General features: G+C 38.4%; 1 protein-coding gene across 2 annotated transcripts in view; it reads left to right on the top strand.

Moving 5' to 3' along the window:
* The window catches only part of LOC124802929 (sister chromatid cohesion protein DCC1-like), a 114,922-nt gene that overhangs the window by 80,428 nt on the left and 20,662 nt on the right, over positions 1-13,832 (top strand). For both annotated transcript variants that reach the window (XM_047264006.1, XM_047264008.1), the window contains one exon: positions 10,778-10,978. In XM_047264006.1, the coding sequence (XP_047119962.1) occupies positions 10,778-10,978 (201 nt within the window). The remainder of the gene's footprint in view (positions 1-10,777; positions 10,979-13,832) is intronic.

Genomic DNA, 13,832 nt, shown 5'->3' on the forward strand with positions numbered 1-13,832 from the left:
TATTTAATGGTGCTACGTTACTGTAAAGTGTGTGTGACATTCTTACATGACCAAAGAAGAAAGGTATTGCTTACACGATTGTTTCATCGACTTGCAACATGCAAAACTTTACTTGTGTTTACATTCGTGGTGCACAAGCAGGTGTTACATTGATGGCAGTGTGTCTTCACCCAATCTAGTGATTAGACACTGCAGTCATGTTATTAATTGATCCAAAGCTGGCTGGTTGCTCAGCTGAAACCAGTGATCAGTTATTGTTAAGACATACCTCCCCAGCAGTACCCTCCTCTCATTGTCTTATTAATATAGCTCCCACTTCCGAAAAGCTCAGAAGCATAACCCTTGTCACCTAGTACCATCCAGGCTGTGAATGCTGCAGTACTTTCCTGAGCCAAGGCTATGATTTTCTCAGGTCAGGCTCTGAAATGAGATCGTGTCTCCCCGATTTCCTCCCCCACACCATGCATTGTAGCCTCTCATCACCCTCCTAACTTTCATAATATCCTATCAAACCTTATGAGATTTCTAAACCATTATCCCTATCCCAGACTTCCTACCTGTGCAGTCCTCCCTGTAAAACCTTCCCAATGTACCCATTCACAACCACCCATTCCAGCCCCACCACTGGTAACTCCTACAATATCAAAGGCAGAGCAACTCGTAAAACAATGTATTGTGTTGATCAAATAACTTGGTCCCCACAGCATTTTGTATAGATATGACCACCAGTAGTTGCAGGGGCAACAGTCTGGATGATTAACTGATCTGGCCTTGTAACACTAACCAAAACGGCCTTGCTGTGCTGGTACTGCGAACGGCTGAAAGCAAGGGGAAACTACAGCTGTAATTTTTCCCGAGGGCATGCAGCTTTCCTGTGTGGTTAAATGATGATGGCGTCCTCTTGGGTAAAATATTCCGGAGGTAAAATAGTCCCCCATTCAGATCTCTGGGCAGAGACTACTCAAGAGGACGTCATTATCGGGAGGAAAATGAGCGTGGAATGTCAGATCCCTTAATCAGGTAGGTTAGAACATTTAAAAAGGGAAATGGATAGGTTAAAGTTAGATATAGTGGGAATTAGTGAAGTTCGGTGGCAGGAGGAACAAGACTTTTGGTCAGGTGAATACAGGGTTATGAATACAAAATCAAATAGGGGTAATACAGGAGTAGGTTTAATAATGAATAAAAAAATAAGAGTGTGGGTAAGCTACTACAAACAGCATAGTGAACGCATTATTGTGCCCAAGATAGACACAAAGCCCACACCTACTACAGTAGTACAAGTTTATATGCCAACTAGCTCTGCAGATGACGAAGAGATTGATCAAATGTAAGATGCGATAAAAGTAATTATTCAGATAGTGAAGGGAGACAAAAATTTAATAGTCATGGGTGACTGGAATTCGAGAGTAGGAAAAGGGAGAGAAGGAAACATAGTAGGTGAATATGGATTGGGGCTAAGAAATGAAAGAGGAAGCCGCCTGGTAGAATTTTGTGCAGAGCATAACTTAATCATAGCTAACACTTGGTTCAAGAATAATGAAAGAAGGTTGTATACATGGAAAAAGCCTGGAGATACTAGAAGGTATCAGATAGGTTATATAATGGTAAGACAGAGATTTAGGAACCAGGTTTTAAATTGTAAGACATTTCCAGGGGCAGATGTGGATTCGGACCACGATCTATTGGTTATGAACTGTAGATTAAAATTGAAGAAACTGCAAAAAGGTGGGAATTTAAGGAGATGGGGCTAACTCGTCCTGAAATTCAGTAAAGAATCTGACACTCCATTGGGGCTTTGAGCTTTGTTCAGTTTTAAAAATCTCAGCTGTTTCTCAGCACCACTGACACCAATACTTATTTCACTCATCTTTTCGATGTTAAGAGGATTAAGTTGGGGCAATTCTCCTGTGTTGTCATTTGTAAAGGAACATTTGAAAACAGTGTTAGGCATTTCAGCTTTTGTTTAGGTACCCTCAATTTCAGATCCTGTCTCATTCACTAGGAACTGGAGACTAATTTTGGTGCCACTGACAGCCTAACTTTGGTGCCCACTGACATATGACCAGAATTTCTTTGGATTTTGTGAAAATGTCATCTGACAATTTTCTGCTCGGGTAGTCATTGAAGGCATCACACATTGCTCTCTTGACAGTCAAACGTGTTTCATTTAGCATCTCCCTGTCTATAGCTGTAAACTTTGTTTTACATCTATTACACAGTAATCTCTGTTTCTTTAGAAGTTTCTTTACAGTGACTGTATACCATGGAGGTTCCCTCCCATTATGAACTGTTCTATTGGGTACATATCTATCCAGTGCATGTTCAACTGTTCTTTTAAACTTGAGCCAGAGTTCCTCTACATGCTCCTGACCTGTGCTGAAAGTTTCAAGTTCCTCATTGAGACATGAAATCACTGATTTTTGATCTAGTTTACTGAACACGTATATCTTTCTGCTTGTTTCAGTTGTCGTTTGTATTTTGATAATCATTATTGCCACAACCATGTTATCATCACTGATACCAGTTTTAATGTATCCTCAGACAGGACACATCTATTTGTTGCTGTTAAATCCAATATACGAGGGTGGTTTGAAAAGTTCTCAGAATCACCATGAGAGGTCAGCACTAGCGCAACGAGTTGTTCACATGATATTCATTGGACTGTTGCCTGTAAACATGTGCCACATCAGTGCTCTTGGAAGAGAGCTGTGGTGGTGACGTGGCTCTGTTGCTGTTCCCACATAATGATTTGCGAAGATGGAAAAAAATAGAGATTTTAGCAGTGATTAAATACTTCGTAAAGAAAGGTATGAAAGCAAAGGACATTCATGCTGATTTCCAGACTACACTGGGGGACTCTGCTCCCTCATATTCAACTTTTGCCAAGTGGACAAATGAATTTAAATTTCGTCGGGAGAGCTTAGATGATGATCTGTGCAGTGGTTGGCCAAGATGTGTCACTGCTCCAGAAATCATTGCAAAAGTGCACGAAATGGTCATGCAGGATCCCCAATTGAAAGTGCATGAAATTGCTCACGCTTGCCAGGTGTCATCTGAAAGGGTGTATCACATTTTAACTCAAGAATGAGAAATGAAAAAATTATCTGCAGACGGGTGCCATGACTCTTGATGCTCAATCAAAAGCGCATGAGAATGGACATATTGGAACAATGTTTGGCCCGTTTTAGGAGAAACGAACAAAATTTTTTGCGCCAGTTTGTGACCACAGATGAAACTTGGGTGCACTACTACACCCCAGAGACAAAACAACAGTCAAAGCGGGGGGAGCATGCTGATTCTCCACCACCAAAGAAAGCAAAGACAATTCCTTCGGCAGGAAAGGTCATGGCATCAGTTTTCTGAGAAGTGAAGGGGATTCTGTTTGTAGATTATCTCCACTCTAGGCAAGCAGTTACTGGAGAATACTATGCTAACCTCCTTGACAAATTGCAACAAAAGATACGCGAAAAAAGGCCAGGTTTAGCAAGGAAGAAAGTCATGTTCCATCAAGACAATGCGCCCCCACACATATGTGCCATCGCCATGGCAAAATTACATGAACTAAGGTATGAATAGTTGCCACACCTACCTTATTCACCTGATATGGCTCCGTCAGACTTCCATCTCTTCCCAAAACTGAAAATTTTGCTTGGTCGACGAAGATTCACTTCAAACGAAGAATTGATAGCCGGAGTCAACAACTATTTTGCAGACTTGGAGGAAACTCATTTTCAAGATGGAACCACGGCATTCGAACATTGTTGGACCAAGTGCATTAATCCACAAAGAGGCTACATTAAAAAATAAAAAAGTTTCATTGATGTAAGTACTTTTTTTCTATTCCGCTCAGAGAATTTTTCAAACCACCCTCATATTCCCATTGTGAGTGGGGTTCCTATCTGATATAAGTAGTTTCCAAAGAAGGCATATAGTTTGATGAAGTATTTTGGTTTTAAGAGTGTACATATGCTTGCCACCACAGGGAAGACTATTTATAAATACATTAATCTGTCCTTTAACATCAGTTCAGACCCATTTAAATTTACTCTGAAGAGAGTGTTATGAAAGAGAGAGTTAGGGAAAATCCATTGTGTTGCAATGGAAAATGTCAACTGGTCATGTGTTAAGTTGTAGCTGTTAATTGTATGACTGCCAAGCAGATTGCACATAAAATTTTATGTGAAGAAGCTGAGTGTAAATTGAATGTCACCATTGCTTTTGTAGATTGTATTGCATATCGAATGGTATTTGTCAAGCACATAATGTTTGAAATAGATGTAACGCAAGATGATTCCATATTACGAAATCTGTCATAATCAGATGTTAAGGAAACTTGCAAGTCCTCAAACTGGAAAAATGAAGCAGATATACATAGTAATGAAACATATCTGAACTACCCTACCTTAATTTTGTGGATGGCTTGTTTTGTTGGCCTCTAAAGCAGATAAATGTCAATGACAAAATGGGAGAACTCAATAGAGCAACTTCAAAGATCTGAAAATTTATTATTGTAAGGCAAACTTACTATATAACCAATGTATCAAACAGATAATAGCACAGTTTAACAGTGAAGTCACAGAGCCAGTTGATGGATTTTAATTTAGGGGAGTTAGAAAAGACAGTGATTTCATGGACATGTAAAGAAATAAAAAAGTAAATATGTTAGAAAGTGTGATTGGTAAAGTAGACAGAGTTTTCAAAACTAAGCTTCTGATATATATGAAAAGAAACGTTAGCAATCGGTGTGTCTTACCAGTATTGACATATGGCACTGAGACATGGGTGTATAATGTGAGATTCATTAATTAAAAGTCTGCTCAGCAAGCAATGGAGGGAAGCACAGAGGGTATCGGAATTCCTCTTACTCCAAGTAGCAGGCTGCACAAAATGTGACTTAGCAGTGTTGGGTAGTGACCACAATAGCCCATCACAAAATCAAGTGTTTTATTACATATATAAAAATGTCTCATTCTGTCCAGGTTAATTTAAAAGTAAAGAATCCTTAGTTCTAGCTCAAACCAGTTAGTAATTTCTGAGTAATTCAACTTTTTCATAATTTTGAAGTGCGCTGGATACAGCAGCTACTGACATGAAGGTGTATGATAAGTGTCATAAAGTGTAAAAAAAACATTGCCCTTCAGGTCACCTTACGGTATCCTTATTTTCAAAAGTGATAAGAAAAATGTAATTTTTTTGCAGTAAAACTAGAAAACATTGTAAATTGGCAGTCCATTTAAATTTACCTAGAATCTGGAAGTTTTGGCACCATAGTAAATACATTAACGAAGCTCAACCAAATTTTAACTTTGTAACCATATTATTCTGAGATACAAGGTGTTTTTAACAGGCCAGTTTGGAGGTGAAAGATTGCTACTAGAGGGTGGAATTTGTACCAGCTTCACTGAACAACCACCCTCCACTATAGAGGAAAAAATGAATTAGTTTTTAGTGCCCGAATTGGGAAAGTCATGATACATTTTGGATTATGCTAGAGACTTTTCTTAATCTCTAATAGAATGATTATTTCTGTGATAAAAGGACAGCTGTTCCGTACACCATTGGCACCCAAGAGCATTCTTTGGTTCCTGGCCAGTGCAGCAGTTGTGAAGGAATTGTGGATGACCCACACACAGGTGAAGTAGTGTGAAATGGAATACGTACGCTCTGATACAGCTAGTTTCTGCTGTGTGAATTCATGATAGTGAGGTCGTATGTCTCGGGTACCTGCAGTTTTAAATTGTCATGAAAGGCACAGTACTATCGGTTTTTCAAGGTTTTTGTAATTGACCTTTTGTGTAAGAACTACATGAGACTTAAAATAACTTTATATAAGTGCTTTTCTGATTTTTATAGTTACCTTTATCATTTTTTGTACCACCTGTGTGGAACACCATGTGACGAGTGGAATGTTACTAGAACTTTTCTCTTTACAGCGAGTAGAAATAACACTGAACTAACTGGTAGTTAATAAGGTTATTAATGGTGAAATCTGGAGCTAAAGTAGGCTCCAAAATCAAAACATGCCAGGTGCTTTCAATGTGGAAATATTATTTATCAGTACAAATCAGTATAGTAGAATGATCTGTAAATTATCTACCGAAAGGAGAGTAATTTTTACCCAAAAACGTATCACTTCATATTATTAATGAAAACAGAAAATTATTTAGCATCATATTCTTCAGTAGATGGAGGTGAAATGTCAACTACAGACTGAAAATTACAGGTAATATTAATAATATTTTAGGTTATCTTGTTGTGTGGTGCAAGTGAGAACTGACTAATGAGAACTCAAGGGAACAAATAGTGAGGATAAAGTTGGCATCACAAAATAACAAAAACAATGTAATGTTCCACCATTTCTTTAAATGTCTCCACCCACAGCATGGCAGAAATAATTAGGAGAGACAGAAAAGCCAACAAATGGACCAAGGAGCTGATTGGAGTACAAGAAGTAAGTGTGGTTGTGATGAAAATGAGATGGAGATGGTAGAGACTCGTAACAAAGTGAGTGCGATCTTTCTTACTTACTCACTGGTCATACCGGACTTGAGAGTCCGTTACTGCAGCAACGTATTTTCGCCACCTGTCCCTGTCTTGGGCTATTTCCTTCCATTCACCTTCAATACCTAGGCTTCTTAAATCAGCCTTCACATTGTCCTCCCATCTGCGCCTCGGTCTCCCCACAGGACGTTTTTCCTCTAGGTGCCCTACAAGTACTCTGCACGCTGCCCTGATCCATTCGAGCTATGTGACCCGCCCATCGCAGCCTACGTGATTTAATAATACTGATTATGTCAGGGCTTGAATAGAGTTCATGAAGCTCTTCGTTATGCAGTTTTCGCCACTCTCCGCTTATGTCATCCCTTTTTGCTCCAAAAATTTTCCTCAAAATTTTGTTTTCAAAAACTCGAAATTGCTTTTCATTTTGCACAGTGAGAGACCAAGTCTCACACCCATACAGCATAACTGGTAGAATAATAGTTTTGTATATTCTAATCTTTAAATTCCTAGACAATATCCGTGATGAAAGTAATCTATTCAGTGAGAAGTAGCACGCATTTCCCGCCCGTAATCTCTTCTTCAGTTCGGATTCAATCTCATTTCTCGAAGTGATTTCCACGCCTAGATACTTAAATGTGTTCACTTTTTCAAACTGCATGTCTCCAACTCTTAACATTTCCTGATCTACTGCTGTTGGCATTCTAGTAGTAACCAGGTATTTAGTTTTGTCTTCACTTATCCTGAGACCTACATCTTCACTAGCCTTGATTAACGCATTCGCATTTGCTGTTACAGATACTTTCCTATTGCTAATGATGTTTAGATCATCTGCATATATATTAAAAAGTAGCAGAGACAGGGCATCTCCGTGCTTAAGTCCATTCTTTATTACAAATTCTTCTGACTCCAATTTTCCCACGCGTACTCTACCTTTTGTGTTTTTCAAACTCGCTTCTATAAATCTAACATACTTCTTTGGTATTCCCAGTTCCAAAAGAATTCTGTACAATTTTGATGGCAATACTGAATCATATGCTTTTGTAAAATCTATGAAAATATTATGAACTGGTTTATTGTATTCCCATTTTTTTGACGCAGGGTGAATATTTGGTCTATAGTTGATCTGTTCCTCCGAAAGCCGGCTTGGTAATCCCCCACAATTTCATCTGAATATGGTGTAAACCTGCTTAGCAGAATATTTGAGAAAATTTTGGAACACACTGGTAATAGCGATATTCCTCTATAATTTGTAATTCATTTTGTCGCCCTTCTTACAAATTGGGATCAGAATCGACTCCCGCCACTCTTCAGGTATCATCTCTGAGTTCCATACTTTAGTTATCACTTTGTGAACTACCTCCACCAATTTCTGTCCCCCATTTTTAACTAATTCTGCAGTTATGCAATCTGATCCTGGTGCTTTATGGTTTTTCAATTCGTTGATTGCATCTCTTACTTCCTTTAAACGTTGGCTCAGGTATCTGTGATTCTGCTGTATGTATTTCATACGCCTGCTCATTTCCTGCTTCCTGGTGCACATTTAATAGATGCTCAAAATGCACCCTCCATTTACTTAATATAGCACTGGGGTCTGTCAGCATTCCCCCAGCATCCCCTCGAAGTGCATTTGTCTTAGCCCTGAAGCCCTTCCTATACCCATTTATGTCTAGGTAAAGTTGCCTAATTTTTTTTGTTTTACTGTTTGTTTCCATTTTTGTAATTTGATTATTTGAACAATCCCTCTTCTTTGCACGTAACCTACGACCAACTTCCCTTCTCAAGTTCAAGAACTACTCTCGTTTTCTGTCTCCCATTCTATCCCAATCTAATCGCGCTTTTCTCCTTTCCTCTACCAATTTCTTGCATTCCTCATCAAACCACGGTTTCCTCCTGTTCTTCTTAATTGTACCTATTGTGACCTTCGCTGCCTCTTTAATATTATTCCTCACAGTGATCCACTGTTTATTTACATCCTCGTCTTGATCTTCATGTGTCCTGAGAGCATCAAACCTATTTGAAATTTCTATCATGTACCTTCTTCTAAAGTTTTCATCATTTAGCTTGTCAAGGTTGAACCTAACAAGTTCTGCATTGTGACACCTTGATGTTGCTGTAGATAGCCGTTGGTGAACTTTGGCAACTACAAGAAAATGATCAGAATTGCAGTCTGCTCCCCTGAAAGTCCTAACATTTTCTATACTAGTGTGCCATCTCCGATCTACAAGAACATGATCAATTTGGTTTCGGGTGTGTCCATCCGGAGAGATTCAAGTTGCTTTATGAATGTCCTTCCTTTTGAAATATGTGCTCTCAACAATCATGTCTTTTGAAACAGCAAAATTAACCACCCTAGTGCCATTATCATTCGAAATGTTATGCAAACTTTCTTTCCCAATTGTAGGCCGGAATGCTTCCTCCTTCCCTATCTTCGCATTAAAATCACCTCTGATTAATTTTGTATCATAGGAGGAGAACTCATCCCACAGTTGATCTAGTTCTTCACAAAAGCCATCTTTAACAACCTCTTCAGTGTCCTCAGTTGGTGCCTGTACATTAATTACTACTAGTCTATTCCACCTGCCGGACAACACTATAACTGATAGTCGGTCACTAATGAACCTTATATCTCTGATTGCATGAAGCACTTTTCTCTGTACTGTGAAACCTGTTCTGAAACTGTGAGCTTCCGCACCTCCATAGAAAAATGTATAGTTACCCCTCTTTATGCTCCCCTCCCCGTGCCACCAAGTTTCTAGAATAGCTGTAATGTCTACATCGTATCTATCTAATTTGTCTAATAATGTCTGGAACGTTCCTGGCCTGTTCAAACTTTTAACGTTCCATGTTCCCAACCTGAAAGTTCCTTTCGGCCTGAATCTCTTCGAAGTAGTTTCCGCCCGGAGATCCGAATGGGAACCTAGTTTACCTCCGGAATATTTTACTTCAAAGGGACCCATGCCCATTAATGTTGCTGATTCTTGATGAATAGATTTGATAGTAAGAGAAGAAGAAACAGGGATGGTTCATCACGCCATCGCCTGCTCCCCACCGGCTGACCGCGACTGCTTATTTTTTTGTATTCGCAGCTGAGTGCGATCTAGACTGTTATAATAATTTTATGAAAAGGCAAGTTGCTACTCACCATATAATGGAGATGCTGAGTCGCAGATAGAGTGGGGGGGGGGGGGGGGGGGGGAGAAGGGGGGCTTACAGGCTGAAAGCTTTATTTGTGACAGTCTTTGTGTCGTGCCTATCTACGACTCAGCATCTCTGCTTTGTGGTGAGTAGCAACTTTCCTTTTCATAATATTGTTATATACCATCCTAGATTTTTCTAGACTGTTCTAATTAATTTTAAAAAAATGAGGGATAGGTGGACCAAGGAAATTCTTTGCTGGATTCTTAGAGATAAGAAAAGACCATGACAACCTCCTGGTGGAAAGTGGGTAAATGTCATTAGAAAACATGCAGGAGCACATGTATGTTCGTGCTTTAAGACTGTAACAAGTGGAAATTTATGAAGCAGGACTATATCCAGCAGTGCGAGGCATATAGCTTAGATATCTGAGTGATGTTTGGTGGCTAGTCTCCAGATTTCTAACACAGACCAAACATTGGTTGCTGCTACATATCTGAGTCTCAGATTCACTACATTGGTGACTGTTTCACACAGGTTGAAATCTGCTTTGTCGAAAACTTGCTGTTCATTATGTTAATGGAATTTTTAGAAATTAAAGGGATTGTAAAATTTTGGGAACGCATTTTGCCAAAAAATTGCAGCAGAGGCAGTTTGGCCAACAATAAGTGATGTTTTAACACAAATCTGTTCATTGTGGTGGTTAATTTTGTAACTTGTTACAGTGTGAATTTTTTGTTAATGACATAGGCATTAATTAATGAAGATTTAATTGTTGTTATTGATTGTTGTGCAGAAAGTGGTAAGACAGTCTTTTACAATGAGATGAGTAAAGTCTTAGAAGGAGATTCTTTTACGAAAATATTTCTTCTTTAAATGTAACAGTTTGCAGATAATTTTCAAGTGCCCTGTGAGCAGTATGGTGAGACTATGATATTGTCTGTGTAAAATTTTCTTAAGAGGGTTATAAAATGGTTCCCTGGAATATGCTTTTTGGAAAAATGTCCAAATTCCAATACATTTTGATTCTTAGCTGTCTAACCACAAATAATGGATTGCATTCAGTCACGATTGGCAGAGAAAAAAGTGGCAGTGTCTGACATCTTAATTTATTTTATTTTCTCTTTTTTTTTTCTAGGTTTCTGGCGTATTTTGGAACATGACTATCATTTTCGAATTGTGACCCAGATATTAAATCTTGCTGAGCACAACTCTTGGCCACTGGATAGTGTAAGCAAATATGAGACATTGGAGAGTTTGAGTGAATTAGTTCCACCTGAAATATTAAGCCAGTGTTTCGAATGGTATGCAGAGCCCACTGGAAAAATGGACAGTGCTGGTGAGTACTAGACATTTGAAATCACAAAATTGCTCTTACTGCATTATTAGTGACGACATGCAAGTTTTCTATGATAATTATTTATAACAAGAACTCATTGCTAAAGCATTGGCAAGGGTGTGGCAAAGAGTTCTGATGTGATGTGGTTTTAATTTACCAAGAATATAGGTATTAGCACACATTTGCTCTCGGAGAGTTTTGTTCCTCAAAAATTTTATCTTACATTTTGTAGCCAAATACTCTAAACCTCCAGTGCTGTTCATTCTGAAAATTATGATGATTTAAATATTAGTGTATTTGGCTTCCATTTGTTACTATTACAGTATTGGATTTAGGAGGTAGGCTTTCAACAAAATTGTTACAGTCTTTATTTTAGATTTCTCCTGAAACTTGGGAATACTTTTTGGCAACTGTGTTTGTGGACTGATCTGCCAAGTGACCATCACCATAGTAAGTCCGATACACATTAAGATTTATCTATGCATAAAATAAATTGTTGGACATCTCCTACATGCACAAGGTACACTTTCAATGTATTGCTGGCCCACCATCTGTTGGTGTATGAAAGAACTCGTAGCATAAAATGGCTGTACTCTCGCAGTGGATATTTTATAGGTTGTGATCAAAAAGTAACAGGAATTTTTTAATTTAATGGGCTTTGTACATCTAATTTTCGAAACTTTTTGTCTTGGTACACATGCTCCTGGTGTATGTTTGCATTGTCAGCTGGTTTGAATATTAAATTTCTTGTTGACAGTCAAGAAGGTTATATGTGTTTTAGAATGCTTGCTGAATATTTACTGTAAAAAAAGATGGCTCAAAGAATGTGTGTTAAATTTTGCTTCAAAATGGAACAAAGTGCAGCACTGCATTCGAAATGCTGGCAGTGGTTTCTGGCAAATCAACTATGAGTGAGACAGCATTCACATGTGGTATAAATAAATGTTTCAAAGAGGGTTGAGAAGACGTTCATGATAATAATGACTGTCCTGGAAGCCCTAGCACATCAATTATTGATGGAAATGTGAAAGAAGTAAAGAAATTGGGTCTGTAAAATCACCGAGTCACCATCAGAGAGGTTGCTGATGATGTTGACATATCCTTTGGATCATGCCAAGGAATTCCTCCTCCTCCTCCTCCTTCTTCTTCTTCTTTTTACAGGGAACATGTAGCAGCAAAATTTGTTCCGAAATGTTGACTTTTGACCAGAAACGACATCACGTAGACATTGCTGAGGAATTACGGATATGATGTCAAAACCAAAGCCCAATTGTCCCAGAGGAAACTGCCTGAAGAGCCAAAACCAATAAAAATTGATGAGTTCGATCATTTATGAAGGTTCTGCTCACTGTTGTTTTCGATTGCAATGGAATAGTGCATTGTGCATTCATGACTTGCGATTGTACGGTCAGTATGGAATACTATGTGGAAGTTGTTCACTATTTGCATAAAGCAATTTGAAGAAAAGAACCAGAATTGTGATAAAATCACTTCTGGAAATTGCATCACAACTATGCTGCCACTCATATCTAATGCTTGGTCATGATTTTTTGGCAAAAACAAAACCATTACATTGCCTCAACCACTGTACTCACTGGACATGGGCCCCTGCAACTTCTTTCTATTCCTGAGGCGGAAGGAAACCATGAAAGGATGTCATTTTGCCACCATTTATGAAATAAAGACAGAATTGCTGAAGGAGTTGAACACCACAGTGAAAAGTTCCGGAAGAGCTTCAAAGATTGGAAAAAGTGCTGGCATAAATATATTATATCTGAGGGGGATTACTTTGAAGGGGACAAAGTTAATTAAATAAAGGTTCTTTAAGAAAACAAAAAATCCCATTACTTTAATCACACCTTGTAGACCCAATGTAGGACTAGAATTGTAATAGAAGTTCCTCTGCGGCCAGTATTTGCAACTTCCCACGGGAAAAAATTGCAAACAGTGTGCCCATGGCAGAAACAACAATCTGAATGATCAAGACACCGACTTCTTAAGTGATGGCAGGTTTCCCACATTCATTTAATTCACAAACTACATGGCAAACCCAAAGATTGGTAAAATTATAGGAGAATGTGTATGTAAAAACACAAAATTATTTATTGAAGCACATAACTGCTCCCATAATACAGCAGACTACGTGTATGAGGAAAGCAATTTCACCTCGTGAGGGACTGACTGATATTATGCTTCCTAGAAGAAGTCACAGAGATTTGGAATTTTTAACTGCAAACATGTAGTGTGCTTGTGAATCTATATACACACTTGTGAAGGAAAATTTTCTTGAAAGTGAGTAAAGTACCTTGATTTGAATAGATTTCTCTATTTTAGTTGACTTTATGCAGTATACAACCCACTTGAATTTCCTTTTTCATTGTCATTCCTTTGTTTTCAGCTGGGTCAACTGCTCTCATTTTTTGTATTAAAGATCTACAAATAGCTACCTTCTGATCCCAGTCACTGTATTCTTCTTGTTTACTTCCCACAAACACATGTGACTCTTATATTATTATAATAAATTCCACAATTAACTCCCAGCAACAAAGACGAGTATCAGCTAATTTAGAATTCAGTGCACACAAACATTAGAAGCAATAGACCGAACAAACACAAGAGTTAGATCATTTCATGTGCCAGATTTGCTGTGTTTGCAGTTCACATACACTGTTTGCTATGTGCAGATATGCGTTCATACAGACCATAGTGTGTGAACCGCCATTTACTCTTCTAGGTTTAGTAAGATTAGAGTCAGGCTTTGAGCAGGCAGATCCGGCAAGTCCACCAGATTTTCTTTAAATCATGAAGATTGGTCCTAACTTGTGGACAGAAGCATTATGAAGTTCACAGAGGA

This window comes from Schistocerca piceifrons, chromosome 6, assembly GCF_021461385.2.
Source record: "Schistocerca piceifrons isolate TAMUIC-IGC-003096 chromosome 6, iqSchPice1.1, whole genome shotgun sequence".
Taxonomy (NCBI): domain Eukaryota; kingdom Metazoa; phylum Arthropoda; class Insecta; order Orthoptera; family Acrididae; genus Schistocerca; species Schistocerca piceifrons.